Source organism: Oncorhynchus nerka, linkage group LG12, assembly GCF_034236695.1.
Source record: "Oncorhynchus nerka isolate Pitt River linkage group LG12, Oner_Uvic_2.0, whole genome shotgun sequence".
Taxonomy (NCBI): domain Eukaryota; kingdom Metazoa; phylum Chordata; class Actinopteri; order Salmoniformes; family Salmonidae; genus Oncorhynchus; species Oncorhynchus nerka.
The window spans coordinates 68,569,961-68,587,373 of NC_088407.1; the positions used below are offsets into that span (position 1 = coordinate 68,569,961).

At 45.0% G+C, this 17,413-nt stretch overlaps 1 protein-coding gene across 2 annotated transcripts in view; it reads right to left on the reverse strand.

Moving 5' to 3' along the window:
* Positions 1-17,413, reverse strand: part of LOC115138650 (sodium/potassium/calcium exchanger 4-like) — a 44,455-nt gene that overhangs the window by 5,110 nt on the left and 21,932 nt on the right. For both annotated transcript variants that reach the window (XM_029675740.2, XM_029675739.2), the window contains exons 3-14: positions 11,866-11,942; positions 11,264-11,338; positions 10,674-10,758; positions 10,329-10,432; positions 7,132-7,206; positions 6,317-6,342; positions 6,150-6,203; positions 5,707-5,864; positions 4,145-4,314; positions 747-903; positions 384-550; positions 20-134 (exon numbers count right to left, since the gene is read on the reverse strand). In XM_029675740.2, the coding sequence (XP_029531600.1) occupies positions 20-134; positions 384-550; positions 747-903; positions 4,145-4,314; positions 5,707-5,864; positions 6,150-6,203; positions 6,317-6,342; positions 7,132-7,206; positions 10,329-10,432; positions 10,674-10,758; positions 11,264-11,338; positions 11,866-11,942 (1,263 nt within the window). The remainder of the gene's footprint in view (positions 1-19; positions 135-383; positions 551-746; positions 904-4,144; positions 4,315-5,706; positions 5,865-6,149; positions 6,204-6,316; positions 6,343-7,131; positions 7,207-10,328; positions 10,433-10,673; positions 10,759-11,263; positions 11,339-11,865; positions 11,943-17,413) is intronic.

The following is a 17,413-nucleotide window of genomic DNA, read 5'->3' on the forward strand; positions in this document are numbered from 1 at the left end:
AAAGAGTGCAGTGATGTACCTTGTCGAGCAACGATCAGGCTAGCAATACAGTCGGGGACACTGGTGCCTGCTGCCAGGAAGGTGATTCCCATAATCACATCAGGGATGCCCAGAGTGTAGCCAATTATGGTGACCTGCACACAGACACACATTTAACGGATTCAACAGAAATCTTCCAAACAACCTGCACCTTGGTTGGTAGCCTATATCTAGCACTGTGTCAGAGCTAGCTAACGACTAGAAGAGAGAGATTCCCTACCTGATTGGTTATCAGGAAGTCTCATCACTGATCATTTGTATAAAGATCAAACTTTTTCAACTCTGGTTTGGAACACAAAATGAAAGTGACATGTAAGTTCTAAAGAATGTCCAACGCGTCTCACCATCCAGACCATGAAGTAGGAGAAGACGGCGATCCACACGGTGGAAAGGAAGAAGGAGAGCATGAAGAAGCGTTCCCAGCGAGGCTTGGCACAGTTTGGCACAGTGAAGTAGAGTAGCAGCAGGATGGGCCAGGAGATCATCCACTTCACTGTCTCCCTGCAGCCCCCTGGTGGAGGGAACAAGGAACAGCAGATCAGCTTCATTACAACCAATGGAGTACACTGAGGAGGTGAGTGTTCCGTTTCAGTAAGGTGTGAAAGTGTGTAAAAGTAGCTTATTGGTTTACCAGCCAATGTAATTGAAGATATAACACACATACATGCACACACACACTCCCACACCACACACACACTCCCACACACCAGGGACGGTGAAGGGTGAATTCAGGGATTCTCCCTCCTCTTCCTCAACAGTCTTTTCCTCTGGTACAGTGCCGTTCTCCAAGGTCTCAGGTTTACCATCCGTGATCACCATGGTCACGTTGTCCACACCGTTAGATGCCTGCACCAACCTCTGTTGCTGCACACACACATACACACACACACACACACATTCAACATCTGTATGTATGTATGTGTTTCCCCTCTCTAAACAGTTACTTTATGAGCTAGTAAAGTTTTCTGAATATCCCCCAGGATATTTTCACCAACACAGTTCTGGTTCTACTAGATATGATGTGCCAAGTATGATTATAGCATGCAGTCCACCGGCTAATTATCACTTGAAGTTGTACTCATCTCCTAGCTTTCTACAATAGTAAATCGTCCTTCAATGTACTTTTCTCCAGTAGACCTAGCTTACTACTGTTAAGGTGAGGGCCCTGGGAGTGTAGTGCCAGGAAAGTAACCTCTCAACATCAACAAAACAAAGGAGCTGATCGTGGACTTCAGGAAACAGCAGAGGGAGCACCCACCTATCCACATCAACGGGACCGCAGTGGAGAAAGTGGAAAGCTCCAAGTTCCTCGGCATACACATTACTGACAAACTGAAATGGTCCACCCACACAGACAGTGTAGTGAAGAAGGCCCTGTCGGGCTGTACCACCGCCTGGTACGGCAACTGCACCGCCCGCAACCGCATGGCTCTCCAGAGGGTGGTGGGGTCGGGTCTGCCCAACACATCACTGTGGGCAAACTACCTGCCCTCCAGGACACCTACAGCACCCGATATCATAGGAAGGCCATAAAGATAATCAAGGACAAAAACCACCCGAGCCACTGCCTGTTCACCCCGCTATCATCCAGAAGGTGAGGTCAATACAGGTGCATCAAAGCTGGGACCGAGAGACTGAAAAACAGCTTCTATCTCAAGACCATCAGACTGTTAAATAGCCATCTGTCACGTTCCGACCCTAGTTCTTGTGTTATTTGTTTGTTTTACGTGAGTTGGGTGGGCATTCTATGCTTTGTGTTTATAGGTTGGTTTTCTGTGTTCGGCCTAGTATGGTTCTCAATCAGAGGCAGGTGTCGTTAGTTGTCTCTGATTGAGAATCATATTTAGGTAGCCTGGGTTTCACTGTTGTTTTGTGGGTGATTGTTTCCGTGTCTGTGTTTGTTCGCCACACGGTACTGTTTCGTTAGGGTCACGTTTATTGTTTTGTAGTCGTTGAGTGTTCAGATTATGTTTTTAAATCAACATCCATGGACACTTACCACGCCGCATCTTGGTCTGATCCCTGATCCTTGCTAAAACCATTACACCATCACTAGCACATTAGAGGCTGCTGCCCTATATTCATAGACTTGAAATCACTGGCCACTTTAATAATGGAACACTAGTCACTTTAATAATGTTAACATATTTCGCATTACTCATCTCATAAGTACACTGCTCAAAAAAATAAAGGGAACACTAAAATAACACATCCTAGATCTGAATGAATGAAACATTCTTAATAAATACTTTTTTCTTTACATAGTTGAATGTGCTGACAACAAAATCACACAAAAATTATCAATAGAAATCAAATGTATCAACCCATGGAGGTCTGGATATGGAGTCACACTCAAAATTAAAGTGGAAAACCACACTACAGGCTGATCCAACTTTGATGTAATGTCCTCATTAAAACAAGTCAAAATGAGGCTCAGTAGTGTGTGTGGCCTCCATGTGCCTGTATGACCTCCCTACAACGCCTGGGCATGCTCCTGATGAGGTGGTCTCCTGAGGGATCTCCCAAACCTGGACTAAAGCATCCGCCAACTCCTGGACAGTCTGTGGTGCAACGTGGCGTTGGTGGATGGAGCGAGACATGATGTCTCAGATGTGCTCAATTGGATTCAGGTCTGGGGAACGGGCAGGCCAGTCCATAGCATCAATGCCTTCCTCTTGCAGGAACTGCTGACACACTCCAGCCACATGAGGTCTAGCATTGTCTTGCATTAGGAGGAACCCAGGGCCAACCGCACCAGCATATGGTCTCACAAGAGGTCTGAGGATCTCATCTCGGTACCTAATGGCAGTCAGGCTACATCTGGCGAGCACATGGAGGGCTGTGCGGCCCCCCAAAGAAATGCCACCCCACACCATGACTGACCCACCGCCAAACCGGTCATGCTGGAGGATGTTGCAGGCAGCAGAACGTTCTCCGCGGCGTCTCCAGACTGTCACGTCTGTCACATGTGCTCAGTGTGAACCTGCTTTCATCTATGAAGAGCACAGGGCGCCAGTGGCGAATTTGCCAATCTTGGTGTTCTCTGGCAAATGCCAAACGTCCTGCACGGTGTTGGGCTGTAAGCAGAACCCCCACCTGTGGACGTTGGGCCCTCATACCACCCTCATGGTGTCTGTTTCTGACCGTTTGAGCAGACACATGCACATTTGTGGCCTGCTGGAGGTCATTTTGCAGGGCTCTGGCAGTGCTCCTCCTGCTCCTCCTTGCACAAAGGCGGAGGTAGCGGTCCTGCTGCTGGGTTGTTGCCCTCCTACGGCCTTTTCCACGTCTCCTGATGTACTGGCCTGTCTCCTGGTAGCGCCTCCATGCTCTGGACACTATGCTGACAGACACAGCAAACCTTCTTGCCACAGCTCGCATTGATGTGCCCTCCTGGATGAGCTGCACTACCTGAGCCACTTGTGTGGGTTGTAGACTCCGTCTCATGCTACCACTAGAGTGAAAGCACCGCCAGCATTCAAAAGTGACCAAAACATCAGCCAGGAAGCATAGGAACTGAGAAGTTGTCTGTGGTTATCACCTGCAGAACCACTCCTTTATCGGGGGTGTCTTGCTAATTGCCTATAATTTACACCTGTTGTCTATTCCATTTGCACAACAGCATGTGAAATTGATTGTCAATCAGTGTTGCTTCCTAAGTGGACAGTTTGTTTTCACAGAAGTGTGATTGACTTGGAGTTACATTGTGTTGTTTAAGTGTTCCCTTTATTTTTTTGAGCAGTGTATATACTGTATTCTATTCTGTTCTACTGTATCTTAGTCTATGCCGCTCTAACATTGCTCATCCAAATATTTATATATTCTTAATTCCATTCCTTTACTTTATATTTGTGTGTATTGTTGTGAAATTGTTAGATATTACTTGTTAGATATTACTGCACTGTTAGAGATAGAAACACAAGCATTTCGCTACACCCGCAACAACATCTGCTAAAAACATGTATGTGACCAATAACATTTGATTTGATGTACACTAGAAAAATAACTGAGCTAGCCAAGCTTTCTTAACTTCTAAGTAAATCACTTTAACTGAGCTCCTCTCCAATAAGCCTGACGGACCCCCGACCTCAGTGACCTCACCCACCTCATTGATGATGAGGCGGCTAGCCATGCGGAGACGTGTCTTGGGGCCAAAGTGGTTGGTGATCATGATGCGCAGGCCGGCATCGGGGAAACGGTAGTTAGGAGGGCTGGAGTTGATAATCTCATCTACCATCACCACAGAGCTACGACTGTACCTCTTAGTGGGCTTCACTGGAGATACACAGAGATGGTGAGATACTGAGCACACACAGACAGACGCATCAAGTAGGACTAACTGTACACACCAACCAAGACGAAGAAGATGGCATGCTGTTCTACTCTTACAGTACTGTATACAACCACAAAGACATGCCTTTTTCAAGGATGACCAGACAGACGTGCCAAATACACTCACATGCCAGACCAGCAGACTCCCTGTCACACACACACACACACACACACACACACACACACACACACACACACACACACACACACACACACACACACACACACACACACCAGCTAGTTACTTTCTCGTGTTCTTCTTACTTCTTATTTTTATTTCCTGTGTTTTTGTTTTACCGTATGTTATTTTTGGTGCTACATTGATATTGATTACTGCATTGTTGGGTTTGTAGATTGCAAGAAAGGCATTTCACTGTAATTGTGCACGTGGCATTACAACTTGAAACTTGAAACAACCGGAGGATACCGTATGTCAGGAGGTGTAGTTAAAGTGTTTGTGTGACAGCAGAGTGGGCCCCACTGGGCCCAGTTCAAGGCCCATTGAAGGACCCCTGAAGACACTGTCAGATGAGATCACATCAGCCATCAGAGTGAGGCAGACTAAAACCTTCAGTGTGTGTGTGTGTGTGTGTGTGTGTGTGTGTGTGTGTGTGTGTGTGTGTGTGTGTGTGTGTGTGTGTGTGTGTGTGTGTGTGTGTGTGAGTGTGTGTGACATATACACACACACTCATACAGACGCAAGCACACACAGGCACACACACATACCATACACACAGTCACGCACACATATAAATGTCTCCACACACACATGCACCAACACACACCCTTACAGATGCATGCACATGTTGTGACTCTGGAATAATGGACTGTACTTGACACAGCAGAAGAGGGCGAGACAGGGCACAGCATAGCACGGCACAGCAATACATCTCACATCTGACAGGCCAGGTCACGGCAGGCAGGTAGGTTTAGTAAGGCTAAACAGACAGGCTTCTATACAGTAGCGACAGGGTTGCCACACGGCAGCAGGGAGGTTAGCTTGGTTCTACTTGACCAGACAGGAGAGGAGAGCTCTCAGAGTCACTCGGTTAAAGACATGGTGAAAGTCTAAAATAGTTATAGAAAAGATATGTTTGTAACTCTGTTTGAAGGATCAGATCTAAGAGTTTACAAAGGGGTACGAACGACATCAAGCCAAAGTGGAGAGGACTGTTGACAATGTTAAACCAGATAGGAAGAGTCAAGAGTAGGGCCTGAAAGTAGTTTCTAGGTTTACTAGAGCAGCCAGATGCAGTAGAGTAGTTGTTTTGATAGAAGGCCAGTCAGAGTGCCAGAGGGTTGGCTGAGAGGTGACCATAAAGCCTGTCTGGTTACCTTTACCTGGAGAGAGTAACGGCTTGGACAGATCATCCCATATGTAACTGTCATAACAAGCATTACCATCTTCCAGTTCGCTGCTGATCACCGTGTTACCGTTGGCCAAGCTCTTGTCTTCCTTCCCTGAGAAATAGTTCTGGATGCTGGTGTTAAATCTGATGTGAGAAAAGAGAAAAGGTTTTACATATTCAGTTGAGAGTTTATGTAACTTAGTGTGTGCAAAGTATGAGTATATAAGTGTATTTTACTATTTGTTGCGTGCGCTCAGGTGCTCTACTGTGTGTGTGTGTGTGTGTGTGTGTGTGTGTGTGTGTGTGTGTGTGTGTGTGTGTGTGTGTGTGTGTGTGTGTGTGTGTGTGTGTGTGTGTGTGTGTGTGTGTGTGTGTGTGTGTGTGTGTGTGTCTTTGAGGCAGGAAGGAACAGGTCCCAGTGGAACTCACTTCATGATCAGAATGTACCCAAAGTACATCACTACCAGCACTAAGCTCTCCCACCTGCAGAGACAGACAGACTAGAGTCACATGTCTGCAGGTGCGCACACACACACACACACACACACATGCACCCTCTGCTGAGACACAAGGTAAACACACAGCGGGGTACTCACCACACTATCTTCTCATCATAGATGAACTGACAAAATGAAAGAGGGAAAACATTTAATAAAACAAATCATTCATTAAACAGTACATACTTTTAGGGAGAAGAGCATCAACTTTTTTCTCAGAAAAACTTGAAAGTCGCGATGCATCAAGTGTGTCTATTTACTGTCAGACAGATGCTGTGAGAAAGCAACATTTCCTGTACACTGTTTACTATAAAAGCAATGTCATAGTATGCAGTGAGTTTCTGAAGTCTCTGTGACATCTCTCTCTGTACTACTCTCTTAATCTCATGATGATTGTCTATCAGCCCACTTGGCCTCTATCTCTCTATGAACCCAGTGGAGTAGACAGGAAATGAAGGTTAAACAGCCACTAGGGGCACTCTGTCTGAATGACCTCATTATGTAAAGTATGAAACGGTATGCAGTGTCTTCTACAATAACATACAGGGGTTGTATGTATCAAGTTTCTCAGAGTAGGTGTGCTGACTTAGGCTCAGTTTTGCCTTGAAGATCCCAACTAATAGGATTACATGGGCAGATGGGACCTGATCCTAGATCAGTACTCCTACTCTGAGATGCTTGAAACATATATATGGGACCCAGTTCTTTTTATATTACAGAGAGTCCCAGAAACACACACGCACACACACACACACAAGCAGCTGCTTGACCATCTCCTCCCCACAACCCTCTATTAGCCCAGTGGGCTAGACAGTTAGACAGTAAATTAAGGTTTAACAGCCACTGGGGGCTCTATCAGTCTGAATGGCCTCATTATGTAAAGTAGACTAGAGATGAGATGATCAGCTACTCACTGCAATCAATGCCAACACAGACAGAGTGTAGTAGAACGAGTCACGGAACACTGCAAACTTAGTCAGGTACACCACCTGGATGAGAGAGAGAACAAGGCAGAAGGAGGAGAGGAGAAAGAGAAATAAAGCAGGTGAAGGTTGAGAGAGGGGTGAAAGAGAGAGAGGAGAGAGAAAGACAAAAGGAGGAGTGAGACAGATAGAGACCGAGAGAGACAGAAAGAGAGGGAGAGAGCGAAAGGGTGGTGAGCGAGGAAGTGTGAAATCGATTTCACATTCTTTTTGTGCACGTTCTTAGATTAAACACTAGGTCAACAAGAGTCATATACACTATATTCAATACGCACATTCACTATATCAAGTTGTTCCATGAACCGTGGAAATAGACTATCCTCTTGGCCATTGTGGTTAGATCGCATGTTATTTTAGTGTTGTGTAGCTTTGTAACCTTGATGTTGACATATCAACTCAGCTGTGATATGTGATATCATAAAGGGTTACATTAGCACTATGGAGGCTGAAAGGTTAAGGAAAACAAAGGTACTGTCCAAGTCAAGGACACCTCGCTACAATACCTAAGTCGTTCCACCAATTTGGTGCCTTTTGAGAAGTGTAACTTAGTGAAAAAGAGTTGTAATATTCTGTCGTAAAGAGCACATGTTAAACTTAATAAAAAACATGTTTTCCCATCTCAAGAGGTTAAATAAAAAATGACTATAGTAAGTGCCTATTAAGTGTCAAATAAAATAACAGGGTTGACCATAACAGGGTTGAAGATTTCAGCCAAAATCAGCCACAAGTCCCTTTGTGACTGGGGAAATGGAACCTTGTTGTGTGAAACAGGGAGGGGCAATTGAATGCAAGATTCACCATTTTTTAAATTATTAAAACATTTCTAGCCTGTCTATCTATGGGTAACACAGTTGATGTGCTATGCTCGGCCCACTCAGTTTTCCACCACAAAACACAAAATAATTGTGAAAAAGAGTAGAAGCACCTGCTTTTATACTATGATTTGACTATTAGATGTTCAATGTTTCTTTTGAAGGAAATATTTATAAAGGAATAGTTTACCATATTAAAACGGGAGTTCAGTTCACATAACATGGTTGACCATAAAAAAATGTTTATTTTAAAGCTTCAAATGAATCACTAATCACATGCAATAAATAATAATCTTAAGAAATGACTTTGTCAATGTAACAAAATAACGAGGGCTTTACAATGATGGTGAAAACTTGGAGAAATGTTGGGGTTAGGGGGGTTAAAATCTTCCTGGACGTCACAAAGGTTGTACGGAAGGAAATGTCAAAATGCAGAATTTTATTCATTTTATTTAAAAAAATCAGATTTATTGAATTCTCCATGTGGTCTATATTAAAGGGCACTTCATTGAATATAACAGGCTTCTAAAATGCAATATTGGTGCATAATTTTTTACTTAAAATATCAAAGGGATGCAAAAGGCAGTCATTTGGTGGAACGACGCAGCTACAGTAATACAGTAGTGAGATGACTAAGGGTGACGTTGGGTCACAGAGCTTAAGGCAACCCAACCAGTTCCATTAAAATGAACAATTAATACAAACCATTGAAGCAAATACCATTAGCGTTCTCCTTTAGAAAAATGTGCACGAGTTAAAAACCTTCAGCAGCTACAAAACAAAGCCATTTTTAATAACAAAAGTCTACTCCTCAGTGCTATCGTTGTTTCTTCTGTCCGGTCAAAAGCAGTTGATAGTCTTTGAGGCTGCAGGCAGCAGGCAGCACTTTAAATGCAACCAGACCAGAACGGCTTTTTGCTCGGTAGCAGTTAACAGACAAAACACAGTTTAAAAACATGATGACAGTTTAACTGTTTTAGGTTAAAACCCTTGCTAGGATAATGTGGGCATCTGTCTGGTACACAACTGTATATACTGTATATATACACATCTAATAGTGTATGTGTTATTTGGGTTGGGGTTTGGGGTACCCCGGAGGTCGGGCCCCCCCCAGATAGCATATGAACACGTCATAAGCCATGAAGAAAGATGTTTAGAATGACAGGAAATGTGCTTTAAAACTGCAACGTTTTCTCTCAGCCTCATTGTCACGACTTCCGCCGAAGTTGGTACCTCTCCCTGTTTGGGTGGCGTTCGGCGGTCGTCGTTACTGGCTTTCTAGCTGCCACCGATCCACGTTTCTGTTTCCATTTGTTATGTCTTGAGTGTACACACCTGGTTCCCATTACGTTATTATTATTTCCCTATTTAACCCTCTGGTTCTTGTTATGTTTTGTGCGTGATTGTTCCTGGTTTTGTGTTAGTATTTTGTCTTAGGGTTTGTTATCCCTGTGTGGATTTATTGGCTGATTATTTTCACGAGTAAAGTATGTTATTTTACTCAGTTCTGTGCACTACTGACACTTGACACTCATAATAATACTATTAATTATTATTATTATTTATTCAGCTTATATAGAGCTTTTCATTACAAAAATCTGAAGGTGCTTGAAAATAAAATATATATGTAGCTACATAACAGAGAGTAGGTCTGGACTACGACAACTGTCAGCTAGTTGAACGTTTTGGGATTTTCAAGCCTCCAACAGATGGGGTGACAGTCAAGCAGAGGGAGGGGTTTGTCAACAAGGGGGAGATGAGCAGGTCCTTCAGTGGTAGGTAGGCAGCACAGTTCACTCTCCATTCAAGGCGTCTCACCGGCACCTCGCCTTCCCCGCCATCTGACTGCGACTTCTCCATAGCCGTTGACTCGGTCTTGTACGAGATGAAGTTCCCACTCACTAAATGATGACAGCGGCACAAAACTTCAGTCGAATTCTCAGACTGAGCATTGAATTCATCACTGCCAGCTCGTCATCCAATGCAGTCGTCCTCATGGGTTAGGAGAATGTAGAAACAACCAAAGAACAGGTTGGTGTTTTCAAATCAAACACACTAGCTAACTAGCTTGCTAGCATTGTTAGCGAGCTATGTTGAAATAACTGATTTGCCATCAAATTCACGGGCAGGAAACAAATAGAAGTAACCCAGACTTCTTGCTCGGTGCAAATCTGCACTACGCCACTGGGCATAAGATAGCATGTGTTATAGCATGCAGTATGTGTGATTCGTGATTAAGACAATGGTCTCCTTCTGGCAGTGTGCACTAATACAGACTGAGGCACATGGAGATTGCACGCACGCAAACAAACACACCTGCCCAGCGAAGATTCCACACACACCGATGATGCATAGAATGTTGAATACTGCTGAGCCCACTATGGTTCCAACACCCACATCTCCATGAGTGATAAACACACCTTGAGGAGAGAAAGAGAGAGAAAGGAAGAGAGAAAGGAAGAGAAGAGAGAAAGGAAGAGAGAGAGAGAGAGAGAGAATGAGAGTGTGGTAAAGAGAGAGCCACCCAATATGATCACCTCTTAGACAATATTGATCTGAAACTTACTCAATGTGGAGAATTGAACACACAGTCTACATACTACTAATGGTATTGTACAGTGTAAGTGTGTTTGTGTGAGAGTATCAGACAGCCCGTCTCACCTATAATCGAGGCGAACAGCTCTGGTGCTGAGCTGCCAGCAGCCATGAACGTAGCTCCTGCCACATCTTCACTCAGGTCCAGTTTCTAACAGACACACAGAGGGAATAAGCACAGTCTCATACTGAAGTCTCATACATTAACCATTAATCAGCGGTGTAAAGTACTTTAGTAACAATACTTTAAAGTACTACTTAAGTAGTTGTTTGGGGTATCTGTACTTCACTGTATTATTTATATTTTTGCCAACTTTTACTTGATACTTCACTACATTCCTTGGGAAAATAAGGTACTTTTTACTCAATACATTTTCCCTGACACCCAAAAGTACTTGTTACAGTTTGACAGGAAAATGGTCCAATTCACACACATCCCTGGTCATCCCTACTGCCTCTGCTCTGGCAGACTCATTAAACACAAACGCTTTGTTTGTAAAGTATGTGTTGGAGCATGCCCCTGGCTATCCGTAAATAAATAAAAAATGCTATAAAATCATGCCGTCTTGTTTGCTTAATATAAGGAATTTCAAATGATTTATATAAGGAGGTTTATGGTCTAGAGGAGGTTGTTATTGGGACTCCAATTCACCCACCTCACAGATCTTCTCCAACGACATCACAAAGTAGTCATCGCAGACGATTGCCAAGGCCAGAAACATGTACAAGGCCTGAGAGAGAGAGGGAGAGAGAGAGAGAGAAGAGAGAGAGAGAGAGAGAGAGAGAGAGAGAGAGAGAAACATATATCCATATATCCTGCTATACTATATCCTTCCCTCACAAAGTAGAAGGTTGTTGTTCCTGCCAAAAAGAGAGCAGAGTCATCTGAGGCTGCATAAATGTGACTTCTGTTGTGTAAGGTTGCGATGACAGGCCCTGCCTGGGGCACTGTGTCCAAACCAACCCGTGTTGTTCACAGCACAGCCCAGGACATCACATGACAGGAAGATACCAGGTCATACACAACGACACCCGGCTGACAGAATATTTATAATTGTCAGAGCTGCACAACTTATCCTGAATGAAGTGGTCAGGACACAGCAGGGTAATATTTTAGTCCACTAATTAGAGCATGGATGGACACACACACACCAGAAACATGCCCCATATAAGCAAGCATGCACATACACACATACACACACACAGTCGCAACACATTCCTGATTTACTGAACCACATGGTAAACCTGCTGCACATACCGCAAATATGTGCAGCAGCACAGCTCCTCTTGTGCGTTGGTAGGTGGTGAAGATATCCTCAGGGAACTCATTGATGGCTGAAAGAAAACAGAAGCATCTCCAAAGTCATGTGTTGGTCTGACAACATCACACATAGCAAAACAACCTATAGAATTCAAATCAATCATTTGGGTATAAAACAAACAACAACAATCAAATCAACTTAATGGAAAAATGTGACTTGCCTAGTTAAATAAAAAAAAATATATTTTTAAATGATAATAATTAGGGTTATTTTGTCTACAAGACTTCTGTACCAGGTATTTGCCACTTTATAGAATTATCCAAAGATATCTTTGCCTTTATCACACTCAGATGTCCTGCGTCAAAGAGCTAGATGAGTCTGAAAGTCTTGCGTCAAAGAGCTAGATGAGTCTGAATGTCCTGCCTCAAAGAGCTAGATGAGTCTGAAAGTCCTGCGTCAAAGAGCTAGATGAGTCTGAATGTCCTGCCTCAAAGAGCTAGATGAGTCTGAATGTCCTGCGTCAAAGAGATAGATGAGTCTGAAAGTCCTGCCTCAAAGAGCTAGATGAGTCTGAAAGTCCTGCCTCAAAGAGCTAGATGAGTCTGAATGTCCTGCCTCAAAGAGCTAGATGAGTCTGAATGTCCTGCCTCAAAGAGCTAGATGAGTCTTAATGTCCTGCCTCAAAGAGCAGGATGAGTCTGAAAGTCCTGCGTCAAAGAGCCTGATGAGTCTGAAAGTCCTGCGTCAAAGAGCTAGATGAGTCTGAAAGTCCAGCGTCAAAGAGCTAGATGAGGCTGAAAGTCCTGCCTCAAAGAGCTAGATGAGTCTGAAAGTCTTGCGTCAAAGAGCTAGATGAGTCTGAAAGTCCTGCGTCAAAGAGCTAGACGAATCTGAAAGTCCTGCTTCCAAACTAGAGCTTGAGTCTTAACCTGCTTAAAAGAGTTTCATTGTCTCAGACAAAATCTAAAAGTCTGAGAGTCCATCCTGCCTCTGGGATCTGTATGGGTGAGTCTCAGTCCTGCCTCTAGTTCTGTGTGGGTAAGTCTCAGTCCTGCCTCGAGATCTGTATGGGCAGGTCTCAGTCCTGCCTCTATATCTGTGTGGGTGAGTCTCAGTCCTGCCTCTAGATCTATGTGGGTGAGTCTCAGTCCTGCCTCTATATCTGTGTGGGTGAGTCTCAGTCCTGCCTCTAGATCTGTGTAGGTGAGTCTCAGTCCTGCCTCTAGATCGATGTGAGTGAGTCTCGGTCCTGCCTCTAGATCTGTGTGGGTGAGTCTCAGGACTGCCTCTAGATCTATGTGGATGAGTCTCGGTCCTGCCTCTAGATCTGTGTGGGTGAGTCTCAGTCCTGCCTCTAGATCTATGTGGATGAGTCTCGGTCCTGCCTCTAGATCTGTGTGGGTGAGTCTTAGTCCTGCCTATAGATCTGTATGGGTAAGTCTCAGTCCTGCCTCTAGATCTGTATGGGCAAGTCTCAGTCGTGCCTCTAGATTTGTGTGGGTGAGTCTCAGTCCTGCCTCTAGATCTGTGTGGGCGAGTCACAGTCCTGCCTTCTACATCTGTGTGGGTGAGTCTCAGTCCTGCCTCTCGATCTGTGTGGGTGAGTCTCCGTCCTGCCTCGAGAGCTATGTGGATGAGTCTCAGTCCTGCCTCTAGATCTGTGTGGGTGAGTTCAGTCCGGCCTCTAGATCTGTGTGGGTGAGTCTCAGTCCTCCCTCCAGATCTGTGTGGGTGAGTCTCAGTCCTGCCTCTTGATCTATGTGGGTGAGTCTCAGTCCTGCCTCTAGATCTATGTGGGTGAGTCTCAGTCCTGCCTCTAGATCTATGTGGGTGAGTCTCAGTCCTGCCTCTAGATCTATGTGGGTGAGTCTCAGTCCTGCCTCTATATCTGTGTGGGTGAGTCTCAGTCCTGCCTCTAGTTCTGTGTGGGCGAGTCTCAGTCCTGCCTCTAGATTGTGTGGATGAGTCTCAGTCCTGCCTCTAAATCTGTGTGGGTTAGACTCAGTCCTGCCTCTAGATCTATGTGGGTGAGTCTCAGTCCTGCCTCTAGAGCTATGTGGGTGAGTCTCAGTCCTGCCTCTAGAGCTATGTGGATGAGTCTTAGTCCTGCCTCTAGATCTGTGTGGGTGAGTCTCAGTCCTGCCTCTAGATCTGTGTGGGTGAGTCTCATTCCTGTCTCTAGTTCTGTGTGGGTAAGTCTCAGTCCTGCCTCTATATCTGTATGGGTGAGTCTCAGTCCTGCCTCTAGATTTGTGTGAGTGAGTCTCAGTCTTGCCTCTAGATCTGTGTGGATGAGTCTCAGTCCTGCCTCTAGATCTGTGTGGGTGAGACTCAGTCTTGACTCTAGATCTGTGTGGTTGAGTTTCAGTCCTGCCTCTCGATCTATGTGTGTGAGTCTCAGTCCTTCCTCTAGATCTGTGTGGGTGAGTCTCAGTCCTGCCTCTAGAGCTGTGTGGGCGAGTCTCAGTCATGCCTCTAGATCTGTGTGGGTGAATCTCAGTCCTGCCTCTAGATCTGTGTGGGTGAGTCTCAGTCCTGCCTCTAGATCTGTGTGGGTGAGTCTCAGTCCTGCCTCTAGATCTGTATGGGTGAGTCTCAGTCCTGCCTCTAGAGCTGTGTGGATGAGTCTCAGTCCTGGCTCTAGATCTGTGTGGTTGAGTCTCAGTTCTGCCTCTAGAGCTATGTGGGTGAGTCTCAGTCCTTCCTCTAGATCTGTATGGGCGAGTCTCAGTCCTGCCTCTATCTCTCTGTGGGTGAGTCTCAGTCCTGCCTCTAGATCTGTGTGGGTGAGTCTCAGTCCTGCCTCTAGATTGTGTGGATGAGTCTCAGTCCTGCCTCTACATCTGTGTGGGTGAGTCTCAGTCCTGACTATAGATCTGTGTGGGTGAGTCTCAGTCCTGCCTCTAGATCTATGTGGATGAATCTCAGTCCTGCCTCTAGATCTATGTGGGTGAATGCCATGCTTCACCACAGGGTGATCTCCCTCAGGAATGGTAAGCTGTGGAGGGTTAGGCTCTGTTGCCCAAACGGTCCATCTGTTCCTGGATCAGATCAGCGGCCTACTCAGTACCCCATCTCCAGAGACACAGCGAGATCCATATGTCCATCTGCAACCTCTCCAACCAATGATGTCATTGCATTCTGTCACCACTCTCTCTGTCTCCTTCCCCCCTCTCTCACCACGTCATCCAGTTGCATCTCTCTCTGGAGGTTGGACAGAAGCCCACTAGACATAAGATGCCCACATGGGATACAGAAGGGAGACGTATGTATGTACTCCGATTCCAATCAAACCACACTACTACACAACTAATGAACAGACATCTTTCTCTCTCACCAAATCAATCTAGGCTGATTACATTCCCTTTAAATCAAAATAGTAGCAAATTAATATATCTGTTATTATCAAGTCATAGATAACACATCAAATATAATAACGCAATTCTAAATATTATAATGTACCGACTGAAAATGCAACATAAAAGAATCAAAGAGCAAACGGGTTCACTCAATAAGGGCATGAATAACTGCATATATTGACATTATTATCAACAGTACAGTAGTATTCTCTAGCACCGAGAATAGCAGATGTAGCAGCAGTAGTAGTACTAGCAGCTTCCCTCCCAGAGGCATATCAAATGGTGGGGACACTGTAGTCTTGATCAGATATCCAGCAGGCCCTCAGCAGCCGATTCCCTCCCCCACCCTCCTCCATAACAGAGGACAGGCCTCAAGGTTACCCCCTGGGAAGGGAAAAGAGGAGGGGAAGAGAGGAAGGGATGAGAGGAAGGGAGGGGAGGGGAAGAGAGGAGGGGAAGAGAGGAAGGGAAGGAGACGGGAGACCATCTATCTGAGCTGTAAGCTAGATACAGCGTAGCGTCATCAGCAGTCTCCTGCTCCAGTCCACATAGCGCTTACGCAGTCTGTCACTGTCACACCACTAGCCTTGTCTGCTAGCCTTGATTAAACAATTCAACCTGACAACTCATGAAATTTGGAGTCTGCATTTTGATATAGTGTGTTCACAATTGTTACATGAGCTAGCGAAAGAGTGAGGCAGTTTTAATTTCCCATATAGACTACAGTATATACTGTAACTAAACAGATTCATTATAAATGTATTGGTTAATAAGTTAAGCGTTTGTTTAATAGCCTAATGCATTGAAATCAGTTTGGGGTTTTTAAAACTTTGCTCTTATAATTTCTGTTAACAAATTGTAGATCTTTGGATAACAAATTGTAGATCTTTGGTTTACACATCGTTAATCAAGACACACATAACACTAAACCCCAGAAATAGCACAGATCAATCTGTCTTGGGTTCACTGCTGTGTCTAATCTGACTGGACATGAAATGTGCCATAGGAGGACTCCCACCCTAACAACCCTGTGACCGATCGGGGACCATGGACCAGGGTCAGCCAAATGTTTGTGGAGTGTCATTGATGTTTCCTCCCCTAATGGGTGATCCCTTTATGCCGCAATCCTCCTACCCAGGATCCTCCTGTCCTGACAGGTGCTCCCTTAAAAGTCAGTTTGAGGAACCCAACCAGCAGTGATCAATAATTGAAGACAACACCATTACTCTCTCTGCAGTAAACAAAAGCCAGCCAGCGCATTCAGCTAGTGCCATGTCTCACAACAACAAATGTGAAGAGACAGACATGCAATCCAGAAGTTAGGTTTGTACACAGTGTGTTTGTCCTGAGAGCTCTGTGTGTGTGTGTGTGTGTGTGTGTGTGTGTGTGTGTGTGTGTGTGTGTGTGTGTGTGTGTGTGTGTGTGTGTGTGTGTGTGTGTGAAGTTGACTGTTACTGAATATCTTAATTTCTCTAACAGATAACTAGGCAGCTAGAAAGAGAAAGAGAGAGACAGAGAGAGAGAGAGAAAGACAGAGAGAGAGAGGGGGGAGAGAGACACCCATGTCTGGCACACATACATTTTTGGCAGGTCAAATCTACATTACAACCTCATAGTGGCTGTTTAATTACATGCATGATGCTTGGTTAAGTAAGCATGTGCAGAGACAGCGAAAATTCATAATCTGTATCAAATGGTTGAACAGGGAGTACACTGCAGCCACATCGACAGGGCTGCAGTGGAGCGGGTTCGAGAGCTTGGTGTCCGATCGCTAAGGACTTAAACAGCGCCTCTTCCCCCTCAGGAAGTTCAAAAGGTTTGGTATGGGCTCTCAAATCCTCAAAAGGTTCTACAGCTGCACCACTGACAACATCTTTACTGGCTGCATCACTGCTTGGTATGGCATCTACACCGCCCTCAATCGCATGGCGCTACAGAGGGTGGTGCAGACAGCCCAGTACATCACTGGGGCTAAGCTCCCTACCATCCAGGATCTCTATGTCAGGCGGTGTGAAAGGAAGGCATGGAAAATCGTTAAAGACTCTAGCCATCAAAGCCATAGACTGTTCTCTCTGCCTCCACACAGCAAGTGGTACCGGTGTATCAAGTCTGACACCAACAGACTCTATCCCTGAGCCATAGGACTACTAAATAGCTAACAGAATGGCTACATGGACTATTTGAG